Below are 23,527 nucleotides of genomic sequence, written 5' to 3'. Positions count from 1 at the left end.
AGACCTAGTGTTAAGAGGTCAAATGATCTGACAAAACTCACATAGTCAGTATGTGTTAGAAGCAAGACTTAAACCCAGGTTTTTCTAGCTTTAAGCTTTCTGACCACCAGATCAATGGTGTCAATAGAAACTGATCTCTGCATGTTGACTTAGAAAATCACAAATTAACATTATCTATGTTTTACTGTATTTTCATTTATTTTGTTAAATATTTCCCAATTACAATTTAATCTGGTTATGGCCACAGTCAGGAGTTTTGTGGGCTGTATGCTGCAGGTCAGAAATTTGACATTTCTGCACTTTATCATACTATCTTTCTAAAGGTACAAAAGGAGATATACATATGTGTGTGTGTGTGTGTGTATATACACACTATATATGTGTATGTATACATACATATGTGTGTATATACATATGTGTGTGTATATATATTAGACAAGGTCAATGTACTGACTTTTTGTTCCTTCTAGTTGGGCAAGAAGGAGTTAGTGAATGGTAAGAGATGCAAAAAAAAAAAAAAATAGAAGAATCTGGGATCTATGGGTATAATTCACCTTGCCTTTAGAAACATGCTTCTTTAGGAACAAGGTGAAATAGCTGTTTTTGTCTGTTTCTATAAAAATAGATCAATTTGTTTATTCAAGGAGGTTGTGGACCAATCATAAAAAATTACTTCTGAATATAAAAAACAAAAATCATCACCACTATTAAAACCTTCTGATCAATATAGAAATATTCAGTATTATTCATGAAAAGACCTTGCTATTTCCTGCTGTAGATCGCTAATTCTCAAATATTTTTATCATTCAACTCCAAACTCTCCTCTATCCTATTTTCTCAGAAAGGGTTCTGTGTCCTAAGGGAGGATTTCCAATAATCCAACTCCAATTAGTGGCATCAAATCAACAAAGTATTCTTTATAAACCATTCTCTATGCTGATTCTAAACTAAAGAGATCTGTGCAACCTTTAAGCTCCCTCTTGGTATGTGGGCACCTTTGAAAGCTAAGCATTCTCTTTTAAGGTCACTGGAATATTAGGCGGGGAGAGAAACAGAGCATATCTCAAAAATTCTTAGCGTAGTTTAAACATTAAAACTGCACTAAGACTTTTGGAATACCCCATTGGCAACTATTAATAAAAAATCCAAATTATCCATGTCCATCTACGTCTTGTGCTCCTGTTTTTATCAGTTCAGAAAAGGGTCTGAAGGAACCCAGAAAAACATCACTCCTCTGAAGGTCTCTCATCAACTTCTCCATTATCTCCCCATATAACCATATTCCTCTTTCCAATCTTCCCTGGTTCCAAGTAGATTAAGGGAAGTGGGGCCAAAATACCTTAAACCCCAGGCAGCACAGTGAATCCTCCACAGGAGCTTTGGAATAACCAATGGGAGGAAAAGGGGGAGGGGAGATTAGAAACCTATAGAGAGAGTACAAATAAATCCAGTAAAAAAAAAAACCAAAAACAACTTTTTCTGGTACCTGAAAATTTGTGGTCAGCAAGTTTAATTGCTCTAGGCAAAAGAAAGACTTACTGGATGCTGAGTTCTCTCACTTCAATTGGTGTGAAGCCCCATTCTGCTGCCAGTTTTTCTTGCTGGGAAGCGGGTTCCAAAAATACTATCTTTAAGGGAAGAAAAAAGAGTCACGAAGTTAATATACATATATTTAAAATATATATATATATAAATTCACACACATACATTATATATTTGCTATTTACTGTATGTCTTTTGAAAAGAGAATTTAAATTTAGTTCAGTGCAACTCGATTGACAAGCTAGTGATGACTGTGTAGGTAGATGTTTTTTAATACAGAAAAATGTATTTCAGTCAGTCAACAAGTATATATCAAGCATTTACTGTGTGCCAGGCACTGTACTAAATACTGGGAATATTATACATTATTATATATAATATATAAGTATGTAAGATATTGCATAACATATATATGTAAGTAGAAAGAAAAACAGTGCCTGTCCACCAGGAGTTAACATTCTAGAGGGAAAGATGGCATATAAAAGAAGATGAAAAGTGGGAGGGGGAAGGGATGGGCAGGGACAAAGCTGTGCCACCCCCTGGCACGAGAAAGGGAGTCCCAAGTGCAGCCAGGAACCAAGAGGGACATGAGACATGGCTAGCCTGGAGGTTCTAGGAAGAGTCAATTCATTGGTAAATGTTTATTGAGAGTCATTTGTGCATCAGGCACTGTGCCTGGGGACTCAAAAACAAACAAAAAAAGAAAGAATCTCCACTCACAATGAATTTACTTTCTAATGGAGACAGAAGGTAAATATAAAAATATTCAGTACAAATATAAAGTTAATACATGCATACACACATACATGACAGAGTGGACAGAATGTCAGGTCTAGAGTCAGGAAGACCCAACTTCCTGGGTTCAAATCTGACCTCAGACACTTACTAGCTCTGCAACCCTGGATAAGGTTTGCCTCAGTTTCCTCATCTGTAAAATGATTTGGAGAAGGAAATGGCAAACCACTCCAATATCTTTGCCAAGAAATCCCCAAATGGGGTCATGAAGAGTCAGACATGACTAAACAAAACAAGGGCCTGAACTAAGATGGTAGCTATGGATAATTATATTTCTGATAGTTTTATCTCTGGTTTCCTAATTGAACTTTTAGTCATTAAAAATACCTGAAAATTATAGTTCAAGTATTCTTTAGGAAAGGCCAATATTGAAGGAACCCTGTAGAGTGGAGGGAGTTAGAAGCCAAAGGTCCTGGGTTCAAATCCCAGCTCTCATTTATGCAACCTTTGTGACCTTGGACAAATCACATATTCTCACTGGGCCTCAGTTTCCTCATCTGTAAAAAGAAAGGTTGGACTATATAACCTCTGGGGTCTCTCCCAGTTCTAAATCTATAATCTAAGTCCTTGAGTTAGCTTTATAATTTAGAAGATACAAACTATAAGACATGGACCGTGCCCTAAAGGAATTTACAGTGCTGTTGGGGGAGGTAAAAGACACACACACACACACACACACACACACACACACACACACACACAGTACAAATAACAGATAATAAGCACCACTCGACAGTAAGTACTTATTGGAGTTCAGTATGGATCACTGTGGGATAAAGTGATAAAGAAAATTACCCGGAAAAGGTGTATCTTGGAAGGTGGCTAGGATTTGAATTTGTAGAGGGGGAGAGGAGGGAACAGTGTGAGTAGAGACAGTTATATGCAACATCTGTGTGGTCCAGAGATTCTGGAAGGCAGAGTTTTGGTGAGGCATAACAATATTGGCCCACATATATATAACGTTTTAAGGACTGCAAAGATTCATTATCTCATTTGGTCCTCATAAGAACCCTCTGAGGTAAGAACTGTTATGTCTATTTCACAGATCAGGTCAGAAAGGTTTCTTGCCTGGCATCACTCAGCTAATCTGTATCTGAGGTAGGATTTGATATGCAAGGGCATACCTCTTCTTCATGGATTTTCTGTCATCAGAAAAATATTATTACACTTGGGAAACAATAGGAATACAAGGAAAAGCAGCCAGCATGGGACTATAAATAAAAAGCTGAAAGATTCAGGCTCAGTTCCTGTATCTGACATATCCCTGGGCAAGACATTTAGCTCCTTAGTGATCTACGCAATTCCCTAAGACAGTAAGTTACAGAGAAGGTACTGAGTAGCATTGGTAGAATGAGTTTCCTCTTTTTGAGAGTTCCCTACCTGGTCCCAACCATCTACTATGTGCTAGGTCTTATACTTGGGGATGCAAGAACAAAAAATAAAATAATCTCTACTTGCAATGATTCTACATTCTAATGGAAGAGACAAATATATGCATATATTTATTTGCATATATAGTTAATAAACACATAGAGTAGTTAAATACAAAGTTGAGGCGAAGGGGAACAGGAAAGGCTTTGGGTAGAAGATAAAGCCTTAAGTGTTTCTCAAAGAAAGACAAGAATAATGTTAGGAAGGACCAAGGAAGTCATGCATTCTAGGCATGGAAGATGGCCAGGGCAAAAGGTATACAGGCAAAATAAGGTTGCATGCCGTGTGCATACAAAACAGTGAGAAGGCCAGACTGGCTGGATCAGAGTATGGAAAGAGGAGAAATCTACACCCTTACAAACATATCAACTTGCCATGACACCATAACACAACAAGCCACACATATCCCTCCCCTTGAAGGCACAGTTCCTTCTTGGTCAGAGATGCATGAAGCATATCTTTAGACAGTTAAGTTGTTCCTTTAGTCAAACACACTCATATGTTCTAAAATTTGAAATTAAGGATACTTGGGATGAGCTATAATGAAAATGTCCTAATGCCAAAAATGAATGAGTAATGGCTGTCAGAGAATGAAGGGGATCTTTGGAAGACACAGCCTTGAAACACCAGATGGAAGATTTGGGTAACTGGCTTGTTGCTATGGAACAGGGCAGAGCCATTCTCAAACCACAGCTCCACTGTTGAAACAGTTCCACTGTCAAATCCATCCCAACAAAGCTTCCAGAAGAGTTCAGGAAGGAAAGACGAGAAGGATTAGTGAGCACTGTACAAGAATGGCAAATGCCACAGTACACCAACTCACATCAAATGATTTAAGACAAAACTGATCATAGATCAGTTCAAAGGGACCTTGGAAGTCATCAGTCTAGTCCAACCACGGATCTAGAGAAATTCAGTCCAGTACTTCAATAAGGACAAGTCTATTCTAAGGGTAAGCATTGTGGCACATGTTGAGACAACAAGGACAAAAATGATCATTCCTAACCTCAAGAAGCTGATGTTCAACTAGGATGGAACAACATATGACAGGTGCAATTTGCAAACAAATGAAAATGTATATGTTTTTAAAATACAATGTAATTATTAGGGACAGCAAATACTAATAACTAGGGGAAACAACAAAAGCACTTGAGCTGAGCCTTGAAGACAGCTAGGTTTTGGAGAGGCAGAAGCGGGGAAGGAAAACTTTCCAAGCACTAGAAACAACCTGTGCAAAGGCATGATGGCAGGAAATGAACTGGTGAATAACAGGAGAATACTAAGCAGGCCAGTTTGGATAGACCATGGAGTGTGTGAAAGAGGGTAATGTATAAATACTCTGAATTGATAGCCTGAAGCTACACTGAGGAGGGCTTTAAATTCTAAGCAGAGAAATTTGTATTTTATTGTAAAGATCATGGGGAGTCACAGAAGTTTCCTGGGCAGCTGAGTGACACAGCCACAACTATGTGATTTTGTGATTAATTTTGATTTGGCAGCTGTGTGGGGAATGAAATGGAGAAGACAGAAGCTAGAGACTAATGCAGTTGTCTAGAGGAGAGGTGTTGAGGGCTTGACTCTTGCAGTGTGGTGGTGTGAGTAGAGAGAAGGAGATGGATGTGAGAGGGATGGAAGGAAACGATAAAATTTGGCTAATGACTGGATATGGAGGATAAGGAAGAGTATAGAGGTAAATTTGGGAGGTAAAGAGGAAGTACTGAGTCCTAGTTCTGACAAGCTGAGGTTAAGTTGCCCATGGAACAACCAGATGGAGATGCCAAGGAGGAGGTTGATTTTTATGGGAAGAAAGAAAATCAAAATTCTCACAAAGCTAGAAGAGTACAAATGAGAAAGAGATGTAACACACAACTAAATTAACTCCAACAGGAACTATTGCTATTGATGCTAAAAACAAGAAATGGATGAAGGAAAGGACATTGATACCTATTATGAAAATCTCACACAGAAGTTTAACAGATATAAATCAACTGCTATTAAAAGTAAACTAAAAATTTCTAAAGACTACCTTAGCAAAATGCAAAGAAAAGAGAACAAAATAAGAGATCTTATATCATTGTATATACCTGAAAACCTTTAATTATTTGCTGCTAGCTAACTCCTCAATAAATGATACATAGACCGATTCTGTCTAGCTCACCTGGAACTAAATCTTCCTTCTTGATTCTGTGACCTTTTCAGAATTTTGGGGAATTAATGTGATTTCTGTCTTTAAGTACATAGCTGTCAGTTCTAAATTGTTCTGGTTCTGTTTTCTTCAACGAGTCGCACTTAAATATAAGTTTTGTCTTGTGCTTTTGAATTTCTCAGGTTTCTTATTATGGCAAAATAATATTTCATTTTATTGATATGCCATCATTTGTCCAACCATTCCTCAATTATCAGGCACCTAGCTTGATCTGAGTGTTTTGCTTTTATCAGTAAGGCTGTCAGAATATTTTTGCATTTAGATAAGCCTTCTTTACCCTGTCTCTCCTTTTCTTCCCCCAAGTTCAGCTTGTATTTACAGTAATAGAACAACTAGGTTAAAACATGTTGCTATTAAATGAAAATTTTTACTCTATACATATTGTTTTTCTGAAAGGCTGAACCAATCCACAACTCCACAATCAGTGTAATTTCATGGCTGTTTGCACAATCATACTAGAACTGAACTGGATCATCTTTCATTATCTCTGAAAGAGGCAACAGGGCACAATGAATGGAAAACCAGCCTCAAAGCCAGGAAGACATGGGTCCAAGTCCCACCTATAACATCAACTTGCTGTGCCACCGTAGGCAATTCACTTAACTTCTCAGTACCAAGGCAACTGGATAAGAGCAGATAAGCACTGACAGAGTTCCCCATATCCACGAATTCACAGGTCTAGGCCTAGTCCTTATCCTTTGCCAATTTGATTGAAGTTAGAGTCATGGTTAAGGGCGGGTGGTGGTACGGTGGGTTCTACCCCTCAGTTGGACTTGATTTCAAATTCTTTGTTATTTCCATGGTGCTTGCTACAAATAGCTGGTTATGTATGGGACTTTATTGTTATTATCACTGTTATTATTAATAATAGTTCACATTTACACAGCATTTGATGCTTCACAAAGCACTTGACATATATTATCTCATTTCCTGCTCACAACTCTTGGGAAGTAGGGATTTTTATTATAATTCTAATTTTACAGATGATATAACTAAAGCATGCTGAGGATTAATGGTAGCCAGTAGCCAGTAGCCAGTAGACAGTAAGTATGTGACGCAGGATCCATCTGAACTCTAGGTCCAGCATTCCATTCTAGACGCCACATCCCTCACCTCCACACTGTTGGCCACCTTCTTTTCTTCATACATTTCCCTGATAACATCTCCTGTTCCTTTGGGTTCTTTTCAGTTCCTTCTTTTTCCTCCCACGTTCTAGCCTCCTCACCCCAATCATGCTCCACTCAGCGGTATGCATTTTCAGTTCTCCAGAAACCTATTTTCTACCTCTTCTAGTCAAACAACAACTCAGGTAGAGCAACTGCATTTAAAGATGAGCCTTTGTTTCCAAGAGAAACTGGGAGTCATTAAACGAGCTTTGCAATTACTGAAAGGCAAACCAGCCCACTCTCTTCCTATTTAATTCTGAGCTCAATTCACTGTCCATTTGTGCCATGGTATGTGATATACGAATGATTTTTAACATGACTTTTTTGATTATTCTCAGTCACTGTAAGGCTGTCTACCATCTCAAAATTACACAGAGCTATTTTATCCTGCTGTTTAAGAAGAAAGGTCTTTTTTGTTTCTCAGAGCTAGAGGATGCATTCCTCCCCCCCATTTCTTTGTATCTTTAAGGCTGAAATTGAGGACATCTTCATTTCAATTTCTTTCTGTCACATTAATTACAAAGTCATTCCCAGTTTCCCCCCAGAAACCAAATGTTTGGAAGAATCTAATTCAAGAGTGTGCTCACAGAACCTATTTTTGGTCTTTTTTGCCTGTATTCAAGAAGTTGCGTGAGACAGACGATAAAGGCAGACTTTGAGTCCTAAGTCTGTGCATCTGCCAAACAAAACCAAGGCCTTATTTCTTTAGTCTGGAACAGCTTCATAAATAAACAAAAGTGTGGTAATAGTTTCCTGGTTAAATTCATGAAGTCTGCCACTAATAGGCCATTTCATTCATTCAATAAGTATTTCCACACAAAACATGTATGAAACACATATATGTGCTCATATATGTGAATTGAGTGCATAATACATTCTCGCAGTGTTGGAACATTTGAGCATAATCATTTATTTATATCTCTTACACCATAATAGGTTTCAAATGGTTCCATTGATATTTGTAAATTACATGTGTGGGTACATATATATATATATATATATGTTGGGTACATATATATATATATGTACATGTATGTGTGTATGTACGTATTCACACACAGAGGTAGTATAACATAGTAGACAGAGCTGGCCATGAGAGCAAATATTTTTTAGTTTAAGTCCCACCTCCGCTATGAACTGGCAGTGTGACGCTTGTCAAGTCATGCAACGCAACCTCTTAGTGTTATAGGTAATTTTGTAAGACTATAAGTTGCATGGAAGATTCCAAGCTACATTAGTAGAGGGAGTTCCTTATTCCAATGGCATCATAGGTCCAGTCCCCAGTCCTCTATCCCTATCTCTATGTATACACACATTCTTATTCTCCCTCTCCCTCTCTGTCACTCTCTTACATACACACATACACACACACACACACACACACACACACACACATATACACAAGACCATCAATACTTTAAGTTTACATTATTTCCACCACCACAGCTTATAATTCTTTTATGCTTAACCTCACTGAATCTCAGTTTCCCCATCCATAAAATGAGGCAGTTGAACTAGGTAGCCACTGAGGTTCCTTTCAGCTCTAGGTCTAAGATCTTATGAAGACAGACTTCATGGATTGTTATCTTCAACCCCCTTAGGATAGAGATTTCCCTACCTAGCTAAGCTGGCCCCCCAGATAACAGCACACACTCTAATAGAAGACCAATTCTCAAAGTCCTTCAGAAGACCCTATATTCTGCTGATATGGCTTTTCAGACCTATAGGTCCATGCAATGAGGCATCAGAAAAAGTCAGTAGTAGACAATAGTACACACACACATATGTACATACACATGTACATGTGTATGCAGTATTATATAGAGACACCATTTGAGCATTTTTTGAAATAAACCAAATTAACAGGAATTCTATCCTTATTTCCAGAAGAGTACTTTTATTTAAAACTGAATATATAAATATGGTATGTTCTGGGTGACATAATACTCCTTCACTTTTCATTTGGCTCTGTTTTCTTATGGTGGGTCTAAAATAGCTATGACATTAAGCTTATATGATGAACATATTGTCAACTTGGGTTGAATTCTGTTGAGTTACCCATCACTTCTGGCGCTTATGAGGAGAGTGGAATAGTTCTATGAGATTACATGTAAATTATAGATTTAAAGCTGGAAGGTAACCTAGTCAAACCTCTTTATTTTACAAATAAGGAAGCTGAGGATCAGAGAGGTAGCTGACTTGTTGTTCAGTTGTTTCTGACTTTGTGGGACCCTTTGAGGTTTTCCTGGCAAAGACCCTGGAACGGTTTACCATTTCCTTCTCCTATTCATTTTACAGATGAGGAAACTGAAGTAAATATGGTTAAATGACTTGTCTGGAGTCACAGAGCTATAAGTGTCTGAGACTGGATTTGAACTCAGGACGATGAGTCTTCCTGATTCCAGGGCCAGCACTCTATCTGGTGGGCATGCCACCTAGCTGCCCTAAGGTCATATATGTATGCCCAAGGTCACACACATGCACAGTAAGTAGCAGAACTTCCGTTCAAATGTCCAAATCCAATCCTTTTTTCCACAACATACTACGTGTGAGCAGTTCCTATATGTGTATGCTAGCCTACTTCTCCCCACTTTCTAAAGATAAGACACCCACTAGATCAGGGTCCCTGAGAACGCAGGTGTGCTCTGCTGCTCAAAACCTTTGCAAATACAGAAAAAAAAAAGTAAGCTCTAAAGAGAATGCTTTTCATGTTCACTACTGAGGTCTTGAAAACCCTTAAGAGCATAGGTGCTTAGGTGCCATGAAAATACAGCATATACTATAACGTGTTATTTTCAATGATCATCAGTTGCACAGAACTGCAAAAGCATACATTTTTAATGGCATTATCCTCCTTGTGGTGCTCAAGGGCTGACGCATAGAACATAATTCAGCGCAACAATCTTGGAAGAATTCAAATTTCAAAAAATTCAAAAGGCAGTGAATAGATGCACAGTGGTTGTATGAAGGCTGCATACTAACCATGATTTATGTGTCAGAAGTAAACAGAAAAACATCTTTGAGGATCCATACAACTAGAAAAGAAGCCTGTCACCTCACATGGGTGGAGGTAATCCCCTGTCAGTGCAGAACACAACCCCTACTTGGTCATCCAAGCTACAATGTGATATGATAATAACAGCTAACACACACACATACATATATATTAGGAAGCTAGATGGCACAATAGACAAGAGCACTGGCACTGGAGTCAGGAAGACTCATCTTCCTGTGTTCAAATCTGGCCTCAGAGAGAGGTCTGTGAGACCCTGGACAAGTCACCTAACCCTGTTTGCCTCAGATTCCTCATCCATAAAAAGAACTGGGGAAGGAAATGGCAAACCACACCAGTATTTTTATCAAGAAAACCCCAAATGGAGTCATTAAGAGTCAGACAGGACTGAAAATGACTAAACCACAACATTTACATGGTATCCGTAAGGTTTGCAAAGCATCTTCTATATGTTATTTTATTTGTTCTTCATAACAACCCTCGGAGGGAGGCACTGTTATCAACATTCTGCATCCAAAGACACTAAGGATGAGAGGGATTGAGGGACTTGCCTAGCATCACACAGTTTGTAAGTGTCTGGGGCAGAATTCAAACTGAGGTCCTTCTGATTCTGAACCTAGACCTAGCATTCTATTGGGGGGGGGGGAGAAGGACAGGGAGAGAGAGGGGGCAGGGAGAGAGACAGACAGACAGAGAGAGAGACAAAGAGAGAGACAGAGAGAGAGGGAGGGGAGGGGAGGGGAGGGGGAGAAAGAGAGAACGAATACTTTTCAAATCTCAACTATTTATAGGAAAGTATGGGCAAAAACTGCACAGAAGATGAGGGCTGTGATCAGTACTGGTAGTACTGCGTCACAAACTGCTTGTCATTTGTATAGTACAAGGTCAGAGGGCAGTTTGATGGTAAAGTGGATAGTGGATAGTGGATAGTGTACAAGACCAAATTCAGTTAAGTTAGCTGGAGTTAATTCACTTAAGTCTCAGTCTGCCTGTTTCTTTACTGTAAAATGGGGATAATAATAGCAGCTACTTTACAGGATTGTAAAGCATAAAAATAAGAGATAAATAAAGTGCTTTGCAAACCTTGAAGTGTTACATAAATGCTAGTGGTGGTTACTGTCATTATCTCAAAGGCTCCTTCCACCTCTAAAATACCTCATGATTTGGCAAATAAACAGTCCCTAGTTCTTTTCTGGAAGCCTGTCTAAAGTAAACCTAATGCTCTTATTCCAAGCATTAAGACTTTCCTACTTTATTTTGAATATTCCAATGGACCCACAAGCTCACATAGGTGGAGGTAAAACCCCAACCAGCGAGCATAGAACACAATCCCTAGATGTCATCTCATCCTGTGTGACTTTTGTCCAGTTTACTGGAAATAAATCTGACGTTTCACTATCAGCATCTTCTCCTTCTTCCCACTTAACTGTTAGTACCTAGAGAAAATTACTGAACAGAAGTCTATTCATATGAAAATTGTGACAAGCTTAGCTTCTGTCAGCTAGAATAAATTTCCCTTGTACAGGCAGATTATTCACCAAGGCAAGGTGGGTTTTTAGAAGTCTTAGGCAGAGCAACGGACAATCCAAGTACACATTCTTTCTACAATACCACACTGTCAATCCACCTCCAAAAACAAAAAAACCTTTGTTCTTAGCTACCTGACTTCATAGCAAAGATACTCATTTCCCTGCCTGCTGTGTATGGGACTATGAAACCAAGTGCATTTGCTGAGATTTTTAAAGAAAACTTCCTCAATTCAAATCAGAAGCTCATTTTTAACATATAACCTATAGAACGTTGCCTGAAAGCAATAGAAGTCCGACTGACTTATCTTTCATACCACAGTTTAGGATGTGTTCAAGTCTGAGATCTTCCTAACTCCAAGGCCAGCTTTATAGCCACTATGAAACACTGTCATTTTGGAGGGAAAAAAATTGAAATATTTATTAATTTTTTTGCAGGCAAATTGGGGTTAAGTGACTTGCCCAGGATCACACAGTAAGTATCTCCAGACTCCAGTGCTCTGATTCAAAATACTTTACCACCCAGCTGCCCCACCCCACTCCTCCATTGAAGTAATTTTAAATTTTGCCTTGGAATCTATCTACTAAAAACAGAGAGACATCCTGCCATAGTGGAAGTCAGAAGACTTGAGTTCCAGTTCGGCAACTCCAAGCAAGTCAATTAATATCTCTACACTTGAGCTGCCCGTATCACACGGATGTTGTAGAGAAATCACTTTGTAAAGTGGTATATACACGATGACTTACTTCTCACTTTTGGCACCAGAACAATTTTTATGTAACTTCTAATAGATACTAACTAGATAAAATCAGAGAAGTTTGGAGAAGCTGAAGAACTCTTATCAGGAATCTGAAAGATGAACTTGAGGTCGGCACAATTTTAACAAGCTTTATGTACTGAGCTTATGTACCTCTAAGTAGTCTCCAACTTAAAGATTCCTAAGAGTGTGCTTTGCTAAGAGATTCAGCACATTCGCTGAAAAGAAGTCGGCTACTTGAGCTCCACGATCTTCAGCCTTCACATGTGGTTATAATAAAGCACTTAAAAATAATAAAAGTATAGAAAAAAATGGCCTGTACCTTCTCAGTATTGTGTAATAGCCAGTGCTATTGCTGTGCAGATGTTTCAGTCTTGTCTAACTCTCTGTGACCTCATTTGGGGTTTTCTTGGCAAAGACACTGGAGTGATTTGCCATTTCCTTCTCCAGCTCATTTTAGAGATGAGGAAACTGAGACAAATAGGGTTAAATGACTAGCCCCAAGTCACACAGATGGTATCTACAGCTGCATTTGAACTCAGGAAGATGAGTCTTCTCAACTTCAGGTCCAGTAATCTATCCACTATGCCACCCACCTCGCCGCCTCTACACAGCCAGCGGCTGACACTTTTATATCCCCATCCCATTCCCCAATATGCAAAAATAGAGGCTTTCATCTTTGTGTGTGAAAATGCCATTATTTGTGTTGTCTCTGACAGTCTAAATGGAACAGTGCATGGCACCCACCAGATCAATGGTCCTCCATTTTGAGAAAGAAGTACAGCAATTCCATCACATTATTAGAATTTTATTTCTTAGGACTTTATCTACTTCCAAGAAGGAATTGAAATGTCTTTGGAAACAATCGCAAATAAAAATACAACAAAAACTAGTTCAAATGACGTAGGGGAATAGGTGGTACCAGGTTTCTGGGTTAGAAATGGCCCCTGTGTACATAACATGTAAAAGTTTACGAAGCACTTAAAACAATCCTGTATGACAGAACAATTATGACCTCTAATTTAAAAATGAGGAAATAAAGACTCTGAGAAGGTAAGTCACTTGCCCATGCTTACACAGTTAAGAGTCAGAGATAAAGATTTAAACCTAGAGTTCTCCTGGCTCTGGGTCCAGTGCTCTAACCATTAGACCAGAGGTGTGAAACTCTCCAGTAGGGGCAAAACTCCCAAGTGCAGCCTGAACTGGATTAAAATGTACTTGGGAAATGTTTAACAAAATAATTAAAAATGTAATACAACATAGATAAGGTTAACTTGTGGTTTTCTAAGTCAACTGGCTGCCTACAGTGAGCTACTTCTATTGGATTTTGACATCCTTCTATTAGACCAGGATGTCTTTACATTCTCTTTACCATCTTCTACTTCCCTCCCTTTTGTCACCTGTATCCTAGCCACTTCTCTATGTGGTTATTACAATTAAGTCCTGAATTTAGCTGAAGGAAAAAGGGAAATATAAATTCTAATCAAAACTTCCTGTCTCAGGGCAGAGATTTGGTTATCACCTCCCCACAACAAAACACAGTCTATACCTAACATCTAAATTAGTTTGAAAAACAATTTTTTTTTTTAATTCAAACAACTGGTTACTTTGAAAAAATGCTCTTAAGGGGCTAAATTCAGTTGGCTAGAAGAGTTTGTGAATTTCTAGAAATTATTCTTTATGAGTAGGAAATGCCATGAACCCAGTTTATAACTAAAGTGAGGAGGTAGAGGTGTAAGGGCTGGTAGTATAAAAGATTAAAACAACAAAAAAATAAAACTCCATCAAATTAACCTCAATTGTGTTGTAAGAGATTCCAAAGTTTAACATTTTCACATTGCTTCCCCTTCTCTAGAATTCAGTTTCTTCTTTTGTGAAATGAGTGAGGTTGTGCTATAGTGACCTCTGAGGTGCCTCTCAACTTTAAAACTTGGTTAACTTGATGACCCAGGTCTGCTTTCATTAAAGGATCTGACTATTCACACAGAAAATCCTTCCACCTATTACAGCACTTTTACCTTAATGTTTGGATTACTGTATACACCCTGATGAAATTGGGAGGTGGGGTTTGCAAAGGGGAGGAAGGGGCTGACTTAGAATTCTGTGTTTTAGAGGAAGATTTCTTAAGCAGAAAAACATCCATCAACTTGGTCAACACATAAATAGACAAGACTAAGGATAAGTGATCTCAGAACTACATCTGGATGACCAACTGAAGGTCAAGAGTCTTGAACCAGGCCATGACTTACAGTAATCTCAACAAAGTTCCTCCCTTGACTTGCACCATAAATTGAGCTGTGAGTAGTTTTTTCTATGACAGTCATAAAAGTACACGGAGGCCAAGCAATTGAAGGTTTTGAGTGACACACAGGGGAATTTGGACTTCATTTTCCTTAATTCTAAAAATTGCACATATCAGGCGCCCCTAGTCTTTTTCTGAAAAAGAGCTACTTGTCATTTCCTGGATGCTGGACTAAGTAAAGAAAATGGAAGAGATATTGCCAGGAATATCTCTAAGTAAAGGAGGACAGTAGGTACTGTGAAATGCCTTACTCCTCTCCCTGATGGAAATCCTGACAAACTCTGGAGAAGGGACAATGGTGTTGACAATCATCTTGGACAACTACTAGTTAAGGCTTCAAGAACTACAGGTGAATCCCAGTTACTGGTCATGGACCACTATAAGGTGTCCCAAAAAGTCTTAGTGAAGTTTTAAGCATATCTATTAAAGTTTAAAACTGCTCTAAGACTTTTGATACACCCTATATTCTAGGTTTTCCAGTAAGGAGACAGTCTCCCAGCATCTTCTAGCTGCTGTAACCCAAGGAAATTCTATTGAATACTTTTGTCATACTCTGCCTTGGTCTGATCACTTCTGGACTGTTGTGTTCAGTTCTGGGTACAAGTCTGACAAAATCACAGAATCTAAGGCTTGGAAGACACATAAGTAGTTACTTCATTCAAACCATACCTTAAATGAATTCCCACTGTAACATACTTATCACAGTCATCTAAGTCTTTACTTTCCCCTTCAAAAAAGGAAACCCCACTACCTCTTAGGGTAACCCATCACACTTTGACAAGCTCTAATCATTGGAAGGTTATTTTTTTCCTGACATCAAGATTAAATTGGCTTCTTGGTAATGTCTACCTATTTTTCCTAATTCTGGCATCTTGGGTCAAAGAAAAGAAATCTAATCACTTTTTTACATGACAGTTTTTCAGAGTGTCCAGAGGTGGATAATCAAGATGCTGAATGGGCCTTGAAATCATACCATACAAGGAATGGTTGAAAAATAGGGATGAAAAGAAAGAATATGTCAAGGGAAACATGACAGTCCTCTTTAAGTAGATGGTAGGCTGTCTCCTGAAAGGGGTAATGGCTCCTTCCATATGGTCAGAGGGAAGAACTAAGGTCAGTGGGTGAAAAACTTCCTAGAGCTGTGCAAAAGTAGGCTAGGATGCCTCAAGAGGTAACTAAGTTTCTCCTCAATGGAAGCCTTCAAGAAAAGGCTAGATGATCAGTTGGCACAAGGTAGAGAGGATTCTAGTTTAGGTGTAGGTTTGGATTGTAGATGACCTCTAACTCTCCAACTTGGAAACTGTAATACGGCCTTCTGAGATTATCTCCAGTTTAACCTGTATTTATCTTGTTTGTACATAGTAGCTAGCATCTTCTTTCCCTTACCTCCCATTTAGATTTTTGAGTTCCTGGAGGACAGGAACCATTTCTGCCTTTCTTGTATCACCAACACTTAGCACAGTACTTGACAACATAGCAAATGTGTAATAATTTGTAATTGTTTACTTGAAATTCTGATATTCTATGATCCTTTTATTCCATCAAGATGGCCATGAGGCTGAAGTTAAAACAAACACTACTCTAAGAAGTGTGAAGACTGGTCATTAGGCTGTCTTCTGTCAAAGGTTTGTCTCCAGAGCTGATTAATACCCACATCCAGAGCTGATAATGACACACATGTGCATGCATACATACACATATGATATACATATATGCATATATAATATTTGTGTGTGCTTATATGTATATATAAATGATCATATACTTACTTCATTTTCAAGACTGACCAAATTCAGTTTTACCCTTGCACTGGGTAAAAGGTGATTTTAAGAGACCTAAACTTTTGAAGGACAGCTTTAAAAAAAAGTCAGTCTGTATTTAAGCTGAGGTGGTGAATGTCTTTTGGTAGGTATGTGTGATCTCTCCACGGAAGGAGATTACAACCCACCTATAACTTATTACATACCCTTCAAGAGATGCTGTGGCCAAAAAAATTCAGGATCCTCCTAAATCTCTGCAATGAACTAAGCTGTCTTCAGACTAGTTATAGAGTTTGTTGTGAGGCCCATATTCAGAGTGTTTCCATCTTGGCACAGCCTGGCGAACATCCTACTCCATCAATCTAACTTTCAGGAACTCAGGGTCACTTCCATGTCACTATGAGGGTGAGCTAAATATTTCAAAACAATGTCATCAAGGCTCTGCATGCAAAGGGTAACCATTTACAAATTTTAATGTTCAACATGCATAGAATTTTTAACAGACACATGACTAGAATGAAGTCCCCTACAAGTTCACCCTTGACCCCATTCTAAAGCATGTTGTTTCAACTCAATGAAGCTCAGTGAGGAGGAAAAAGTCATCACCAGGAACTGTAACCAAAGGAGTGCTGAACTTTCTCTGTCCACTCTCCATCTTCATTACTTCCCAGACCAAAATGCTCCTCTCCATCCACCACTCCTTTATGCATGTGGTCTCCCTCATTCAAATGTAAACTTCTTGAGGGTGGGGACTGTATCAGTCTTTTTTTAGTACAGTGTCTAGAACATATTAAATCCTTAATAAAGACTTTTCCACTAAGTCATTCAAGTATTTTTAAGTGTCTACAGTGGGGACAGGTACTGTGCTAGGTGTTAAAGATGCAGACAAAATGGTAGTGCCCTCAAAGAGCTTCTCTCTCTGTATATGTATGTATACACACACACGTATATATAATATATGGATATGTGTATATGTGTGTATATCTATCTATTTATATGTAATATATACATACATACCTATTTATGGCATTATCACACAGCGGGCAGATAACATGCAACATGTATCCTGGGCTGAGAACTTTTATGTACTAAAAACCATCAAAGAAGAAGAGGAGGTAAAAGAAGGTTTCTAGAAATTGATGAGATGTTACAGAAAGAGAGACAGAGGGAGGGAGGGAGGGAGGGAGAGAGAGAGAGAGAGAGAGGAAGAGGGAGAAAGAGGGAGGGAGAGGGAGGGAGAGGGAGGGAGAGGGAGGGAGAGAGAGAGACAGAGAGAGGGAGAGAGAGAGACAGAGAGAGGGAGAGAGAGGGAGAGAGAGAAGGAGAGAAAAAGAGAGAGAGAGAGGGAGGGAGGGAGGGAGGGAGGGAGAGAGAGAAGAGATACAGAGAGAAGAGACAACGAGAAGAGACAGAGAGAGACAGAGCCACAAAAGTTGGAGGAACATAGACAATCTGGTAATGTCAGCCTTCTCCATTCAATTATACATGCCAAGCTAAAGGATGTGGCACTATTTACCAGATAGAGATCAACCAATTAATAGTGACATATTCAAGATTCACATACACATAAAGAGCTGAAAGCAGAGGGCAAAAAGGAAGGAAGAAAAGAATGAAAAAAGCTCTCTTCCTGACACAGTCACACCACTAAATAAAGGGCAATGCAAATGTATAGTGTTGAGATAGGGTTAGGAACACTTATTCTATCAAAAAATAAATCAGGACATAGAAACTGAGAGGGAGAACAGGGCTATAATTCAAGTCAAGTCAATTCAACAGGCATTTTCGTAACCACTACACCCCAAATAGTGTGAACTAGCTGGCAATAAACGCAAACACAAAAACAAAACGTAGTAGTCCTTGAAGACCTTATATTCAGTCACATGTAATATGCTCCTTACTCCCAATGGGATCTGCCAAGCCTAGAGGCCTGTATTGGGCTACCCGAGTCTTTCTTACCTGTCCAGGTCTTCGGCTGGCCACGCCGGATGCACGTATGAGAGAAAGGACGTTCCAGAGTCAAACAGGGGTTGAGCTTTATTACAGGGTTTCGGTTACAAGTGCAGGGGGTCTTCTTTCTTAGGACGAAGAGGGGGAGATTTCCTAAGAAGGCTAAGCTTAAGGGATTGGAAGTAGAAGTACAAGCGGGGAGAGAGGGGGAGGGGAGAGAGGAAAGAAAAGAAGCGGAGCCCTACTTTTCTCTTTGGCTCCACACGTGCTAAGAGAGCTTTTAGGCTTCCTCAATCCTACTTAATCTTCAGCCACACAGTTTGCATCTCAATACCGTGCTGTTAGGTAACTAAGTGTGCTCCAATCCGGGACGACCTCGAGGGCAGGGAGACTCCACCCATCAGGTATCTCTGGGGGAGAGGCGGAAATACCCGAGCTAGCCGAGCTAGCTCGGTCTGACCTTCTCGAACCCCCGCTGTTCATGGAGGGCCTCGTAAGACTCTAAGATTTAGAAGTCCCACTTTTACCTGCCCGAGACTGTCCACACGGAATTGAGCTTCCAGTCCCAACAGGGATCTTGGGCAAGTTGGCCATTCTCCCGACTTCGGTTTCCTCACCCATGAAACGAGGAGTTGGAATCAGTGGCCTTTGAGGTCCCTAAAATCTGTGAGCTTATACACACACAGACAAATAAGTCCAAAGTAATGTGTAGAGGGAGAGAATACTTAACAACTTGAGTATCAGGAAAGGTTTCTCTCATAGGAAGCTGAGACTTAAACGAAGATGGGAGACTCTAGAAAACAGAAATGAAGGAATACATTCCAGTCTTGGGACAGAGCCTGGACAAAGGCACAGAGATAAAAGATGGAATGAGGAACTACGGAAGCATCCAGGGTTGGCTGGAAGGGGCAAGGTGGCTGGGAGTCAGACTGTGGGCTTCTTGAAATGCCAAACTGAGGAGCTTGTGAAATGCAGCAGGGGGTAAGATTTACTGTGAAACGGCACTCAGCAGGCAACTAGGCAACTCAACAGATAGAGGAGCAGGCCTGGAATCAGGAAAACCTGAATTCAAATATGACCTCAGACACTTACTAGCTGTGTGGCTCTGGACAAGTCACTTAACCTCTGTTAAGTGTCTTAATCCACAAGAGAAGGAAATGGAAAACTGCTTCAGTACCTTTGCCAAGAATACCCCATGGACAGATATGACTGACCTGAACAACAACAGTACTGACAGCTCATGAAACATCAACCTTGCATAAGCAAGAAACAGAAAATTTACAGTAGTTTATCTTCTTCTTAAATTTTGCTTAAATAGCTCTAGGAGAGAGGAAAGATTTAAAATTGGTGTATTTATGTCACCTCTCTGTTCAAAACTCTTCAGTGGTACCTACTGAATAATGTTTAGATTCCTTTAGTTAACATGTGAGACTCTGCAACTTGATGGCAATGCCCTTTCTAGCCTTATCTCATATTATTCCACCTACAAATAATACACTCCAGGCTAACAGGACAGATTGGTGTCCTCAGATCACATCCTGCATTTCTCTACTGCCATAACTTCTATCATGCTGTATCCTATGCCTACTGCCTCTCTTTGTTTGTTGAGACTTTCTTTAAAGCCCAGTTTAATGCTGTGGGACTTGACCAGTTGTCTTGACTTTTAAAAGTCTTCCTAATAGACACCAATGACTGGAGGAAAAAGTGAGACTGATGACTTTGTGCAGGTCTGCCTCACTTCAATCCAATTCATGCTTAAGTCAAGACATCATCCTCGTAAAGTCACTGGCCAACTTTGAGAATGAAGGATGAACTATTCAAATGCCACCATCTTTCAGGACTTACTCTCTCCCCCTTATCAGTCAGGACCTATTTCTCTTAAAACCTACCACTTTATTTTGTTCTTTTCTGATATAGTTACCATGTATTATTACATATTATAGTTATTTTTGTTCATTTATCCTAAGTTCCATGAGGGCAAACTCTTACCCAGACTTTGTGATATTCCCAAGGTCTAGCACAGAGACCTAAATCTAACAAGTGCCTAATCTGTTGGATTGAATGTGGGACATCATGTTTACAATTTTCTTTTCCTTGAAGTAATTAGTTATTGTAGAGGTAGTACAGTTTAGTGGATAGAGTAGGCCTTGAAGTCAGGCAAGTCAAAGGGCTCTTTTTCCCCTGGAGCAGGCCAGCAGGCCAGTGCTCTCATGCTCTTAAGTCTCTCTCTGTCTAGGTCAGACACTTTGACTGTATGACCCAGGGCAAATCACTTAATTTCTCATGCTCTAGGCAATTCTTTAAGACTTTAATTTGCCCAAAAGATGGTGGCTAGAACTAAGGGAGGAAATACTCCCTCAGGGAGTATTCTAGATAAATAAAATAATGATAAAAATATAATAAACACTCTAGATAAATAAAATAATAATAAAATCATAATATAAAATCATAATGATATAATATAAAATTATAAAATAATATTAAATAATACAAAATTATAAAACAATAATAAAATCCCAAGACTAATCTCTGTCTCCCCCCACACGCACAGCACCTCCCATTTTAGACTTACTATCTTACATTGTTCACATCAGCAGACAATCTGAGGCTGCGAGGAAGAAGGGAAAGGTGAATTCATGCAGGAAGAGACAAAACCATGTCAAAAGATACTAGTGCATCTTGCTCAGTCGTGAAGAATGTGTCAAATCGTGAGTCTCCTTTTAACTTTAATTTCAAAAAACATTCTGAAATTAACTACATAAGTAAGGAAAAATAGATGATTAAATCTAGCAGTCCCGTGGAACTTACCTAGTTATCTCCAAACCCCCCATTAAGTGAATAAAAATGCATGCAATTTACAGCCAACAAATATTTATTATAAGACAAGATCTAGCTACAAAATCTCAGTAACAAAGGGCCTCAGAGGTCGTCCAGTCCAAGTATATAGTGAACCGGGGGCCTCTATGATATTCCAACAATGGTTAGCTCAAAGACCTCCATGGATAAGGAACTCCTTGCTTCTCAATAAAGCCCGTTCCATTTTTTGATAGTTATCATTGTAAAGAAGCTTCTCCTTATATTAAATCAAAACTGTCCCTTCTGCCTCCAAACACTACTGCTAATTTTGCGTCCAGGCATCTTATCTTGTGCACACCAGCTTTTCAAATATTTGAAAAAATTTATTATAAACCCCAAAAGTCTTCTTTTCTTCAATGAAAGAAAATAAGAGGATTGACATTGGCACTAAGGGTCCAGTTAAGTTTAAATACCATAGATGTCTAGGGAAGTCAATTTTCATTGGTTTTGCAACATATGCAACTTCTCTTCTAAGTAAGAGAAGGTATATGGTAGAAGGGCAGCAAGGTGATTCAATGTGATAGGGCACCAGGCCTGGAATCAGGAGGAAATGAGTTCAAATTTGAACTCAGACATTAACTGTATGACCCTGAGCAAGTCACCTAACCCCGTTTGCTTCAGTATCCTCATCTATGAAATGAGCTGGAGGAGGAAATGCCAACGTCTTTGTTACAAAAACTCAAAAGGGGTCTCGAAGAGTCAGACATGACTAAAATGACCAAGCAACAGAGAAGTAACCCAAGGGTGAGTTTTGGCAAGGTGTGGACAACAACGTAACAGAAAGAATTTTCAGAGTGCTAGATCATGGAAGTGAGAGTTGTATGCAATGATGAGATCAAGAGGCTGATCATCCCTATGGGTGGCTGAGACAGAATGAAGATACAGTTCAAGGAAACTGGGGTGAAATGAACTGGAAGATCAGGGTGTTGGGGGGATAAGGGAGCATCAATGTATAAACTGAAGATCTTGAATAAGAAGGGATAATGGATGAAGGCTGGCAGATGATTGCACAAAGGACGTGAGCCAGGTGATACAGAAGTATGGAATGAAACTCAAAGGACAGTTTGCTAACTGATGGCAACACAGGCAGGGATAGGAAGGAAAATCAAAAGATGAATCAGTCTTTAGAAAATGCGTTGTCTATACAGCTGTCTTTACTCCCATTCCAGCCCTGTCCCCCTACCCAGTTCCTCCCCTTACTCTCCATCCCACCCCACCCCACAAGGAAAACACCTGTGCCTGACAGTGTCTGAAGTGGGGAAGCCTATCCATACTGGAAGCTAAGATGCTGAAGAGGAAAGTCAATCCTGCAGATGGGAAAGTAAAGAGAGGTCTAGGAGGAGATCAGGGAATGGGTGAGTTAAACCAGTCTCTACAAAAACTGAACGTAAGCCCCCAAAACAGCAGATAACAATTAACTAGTTCACGCAAGAAAAAAAGAACAAATATAAGTGACTAACCAAAAGAATAATGGTGCAGAAAATAGAAAAACTAAAAAATCAGAAAGTCCTAGCTTCAGATTCAGCTGAAGAGAAACCAAATCTAATTAACATCTTACACCAAGGTCTTAGAACTGCAGCTGCTCTCTTGCATAATTATTTAACAACTATTTTATAAATGTAAATTTTTATTAGCTCTGCAACTTCAGGAAGGAGGGGGTCCCACCTCATCCTTTTATTTTTCCTGTTTAGATATCTGTAAAAGATTTTTAAAAGAGTTTAAGTCATGTACTGGTTGCTTATTTTTCTACAAAAAAACAGAAATTAATGGAATGTTGATTAAGGTAGGTATTGTCAGGTTTGTCAACAGATTTAACACCCTGTGGGCATTTTAAAAATATTACATTAAATAAAGCTAACAGGGATCATGATTTGGAGTCATGGTTGTGAATTTTTAAAATCTTAATAGTCACTTATCTTCTGTATCCATCTTGTCTTTCAGTAGGACTGTTTACTAAATAAAATGGCTCCCTGTTGCTGGATCTCCATTTCAGAATCATGGGCTATAACACTGTCATCTTTGAGAATGTAGGTATAATTACTCCTAGAAACTTTGCTAATGGGTTCTAAAAGACTGGAAAATACGCGTAGTGCCCGATCTTTATTCAACATATAATTTGCGGAATTTTTCTTTGTAAAATGCCTATGTTGACTGGTGGAAAGTGGTTTGACTGGTATGGCCCCAACTCTCTATTTCAACCTTTTGCTAGAATGATACTGCTAGGT

General features: G+C 39.2%; 1 protein-coding gene across 1 annotated transcript in view; it reads right to left on the bottom strand.

The window, feature by feature from the left end:
- Positions 1-23,527, bottom strand: part of GDA (guanine deaminase) — a 79,914-nt gene that overhangs the window by 45,862 nt on the left and 10,525 nt on the right. Inside the window, exon 2 of the mRNA XM_072611569.1 lies at positions 1,540-1,628. Within this exon, the coding sequence (XP_072467670.1) occupies positions 1,540-1,628 (89 nt within the window). The remainder of the gene's footprint in view (positions 1-1,539; positions 1,629-23,527) is intronic.

Source organism: Notamacropus eugenii, chromosome 1, assembly GCF_028372415.1.
Source record: "Notamacropus eugenii isolate mMacEug1 chromosome 1, mMacEug1.pri_v2, whole genome shotgun sequence".
NCBI classification, from domain to species: domain Eukaryota; kingdom Metazoa; phylum Chordata; class Mammalia; order Diprotodontia; family Macropodidae; genus Notamacropus; species Notamacropus eugenii.
Note: the sequence above shows the minus strand (reverse complement) of the source record. Positions and strands in the feature narration are given on the sequence as shown.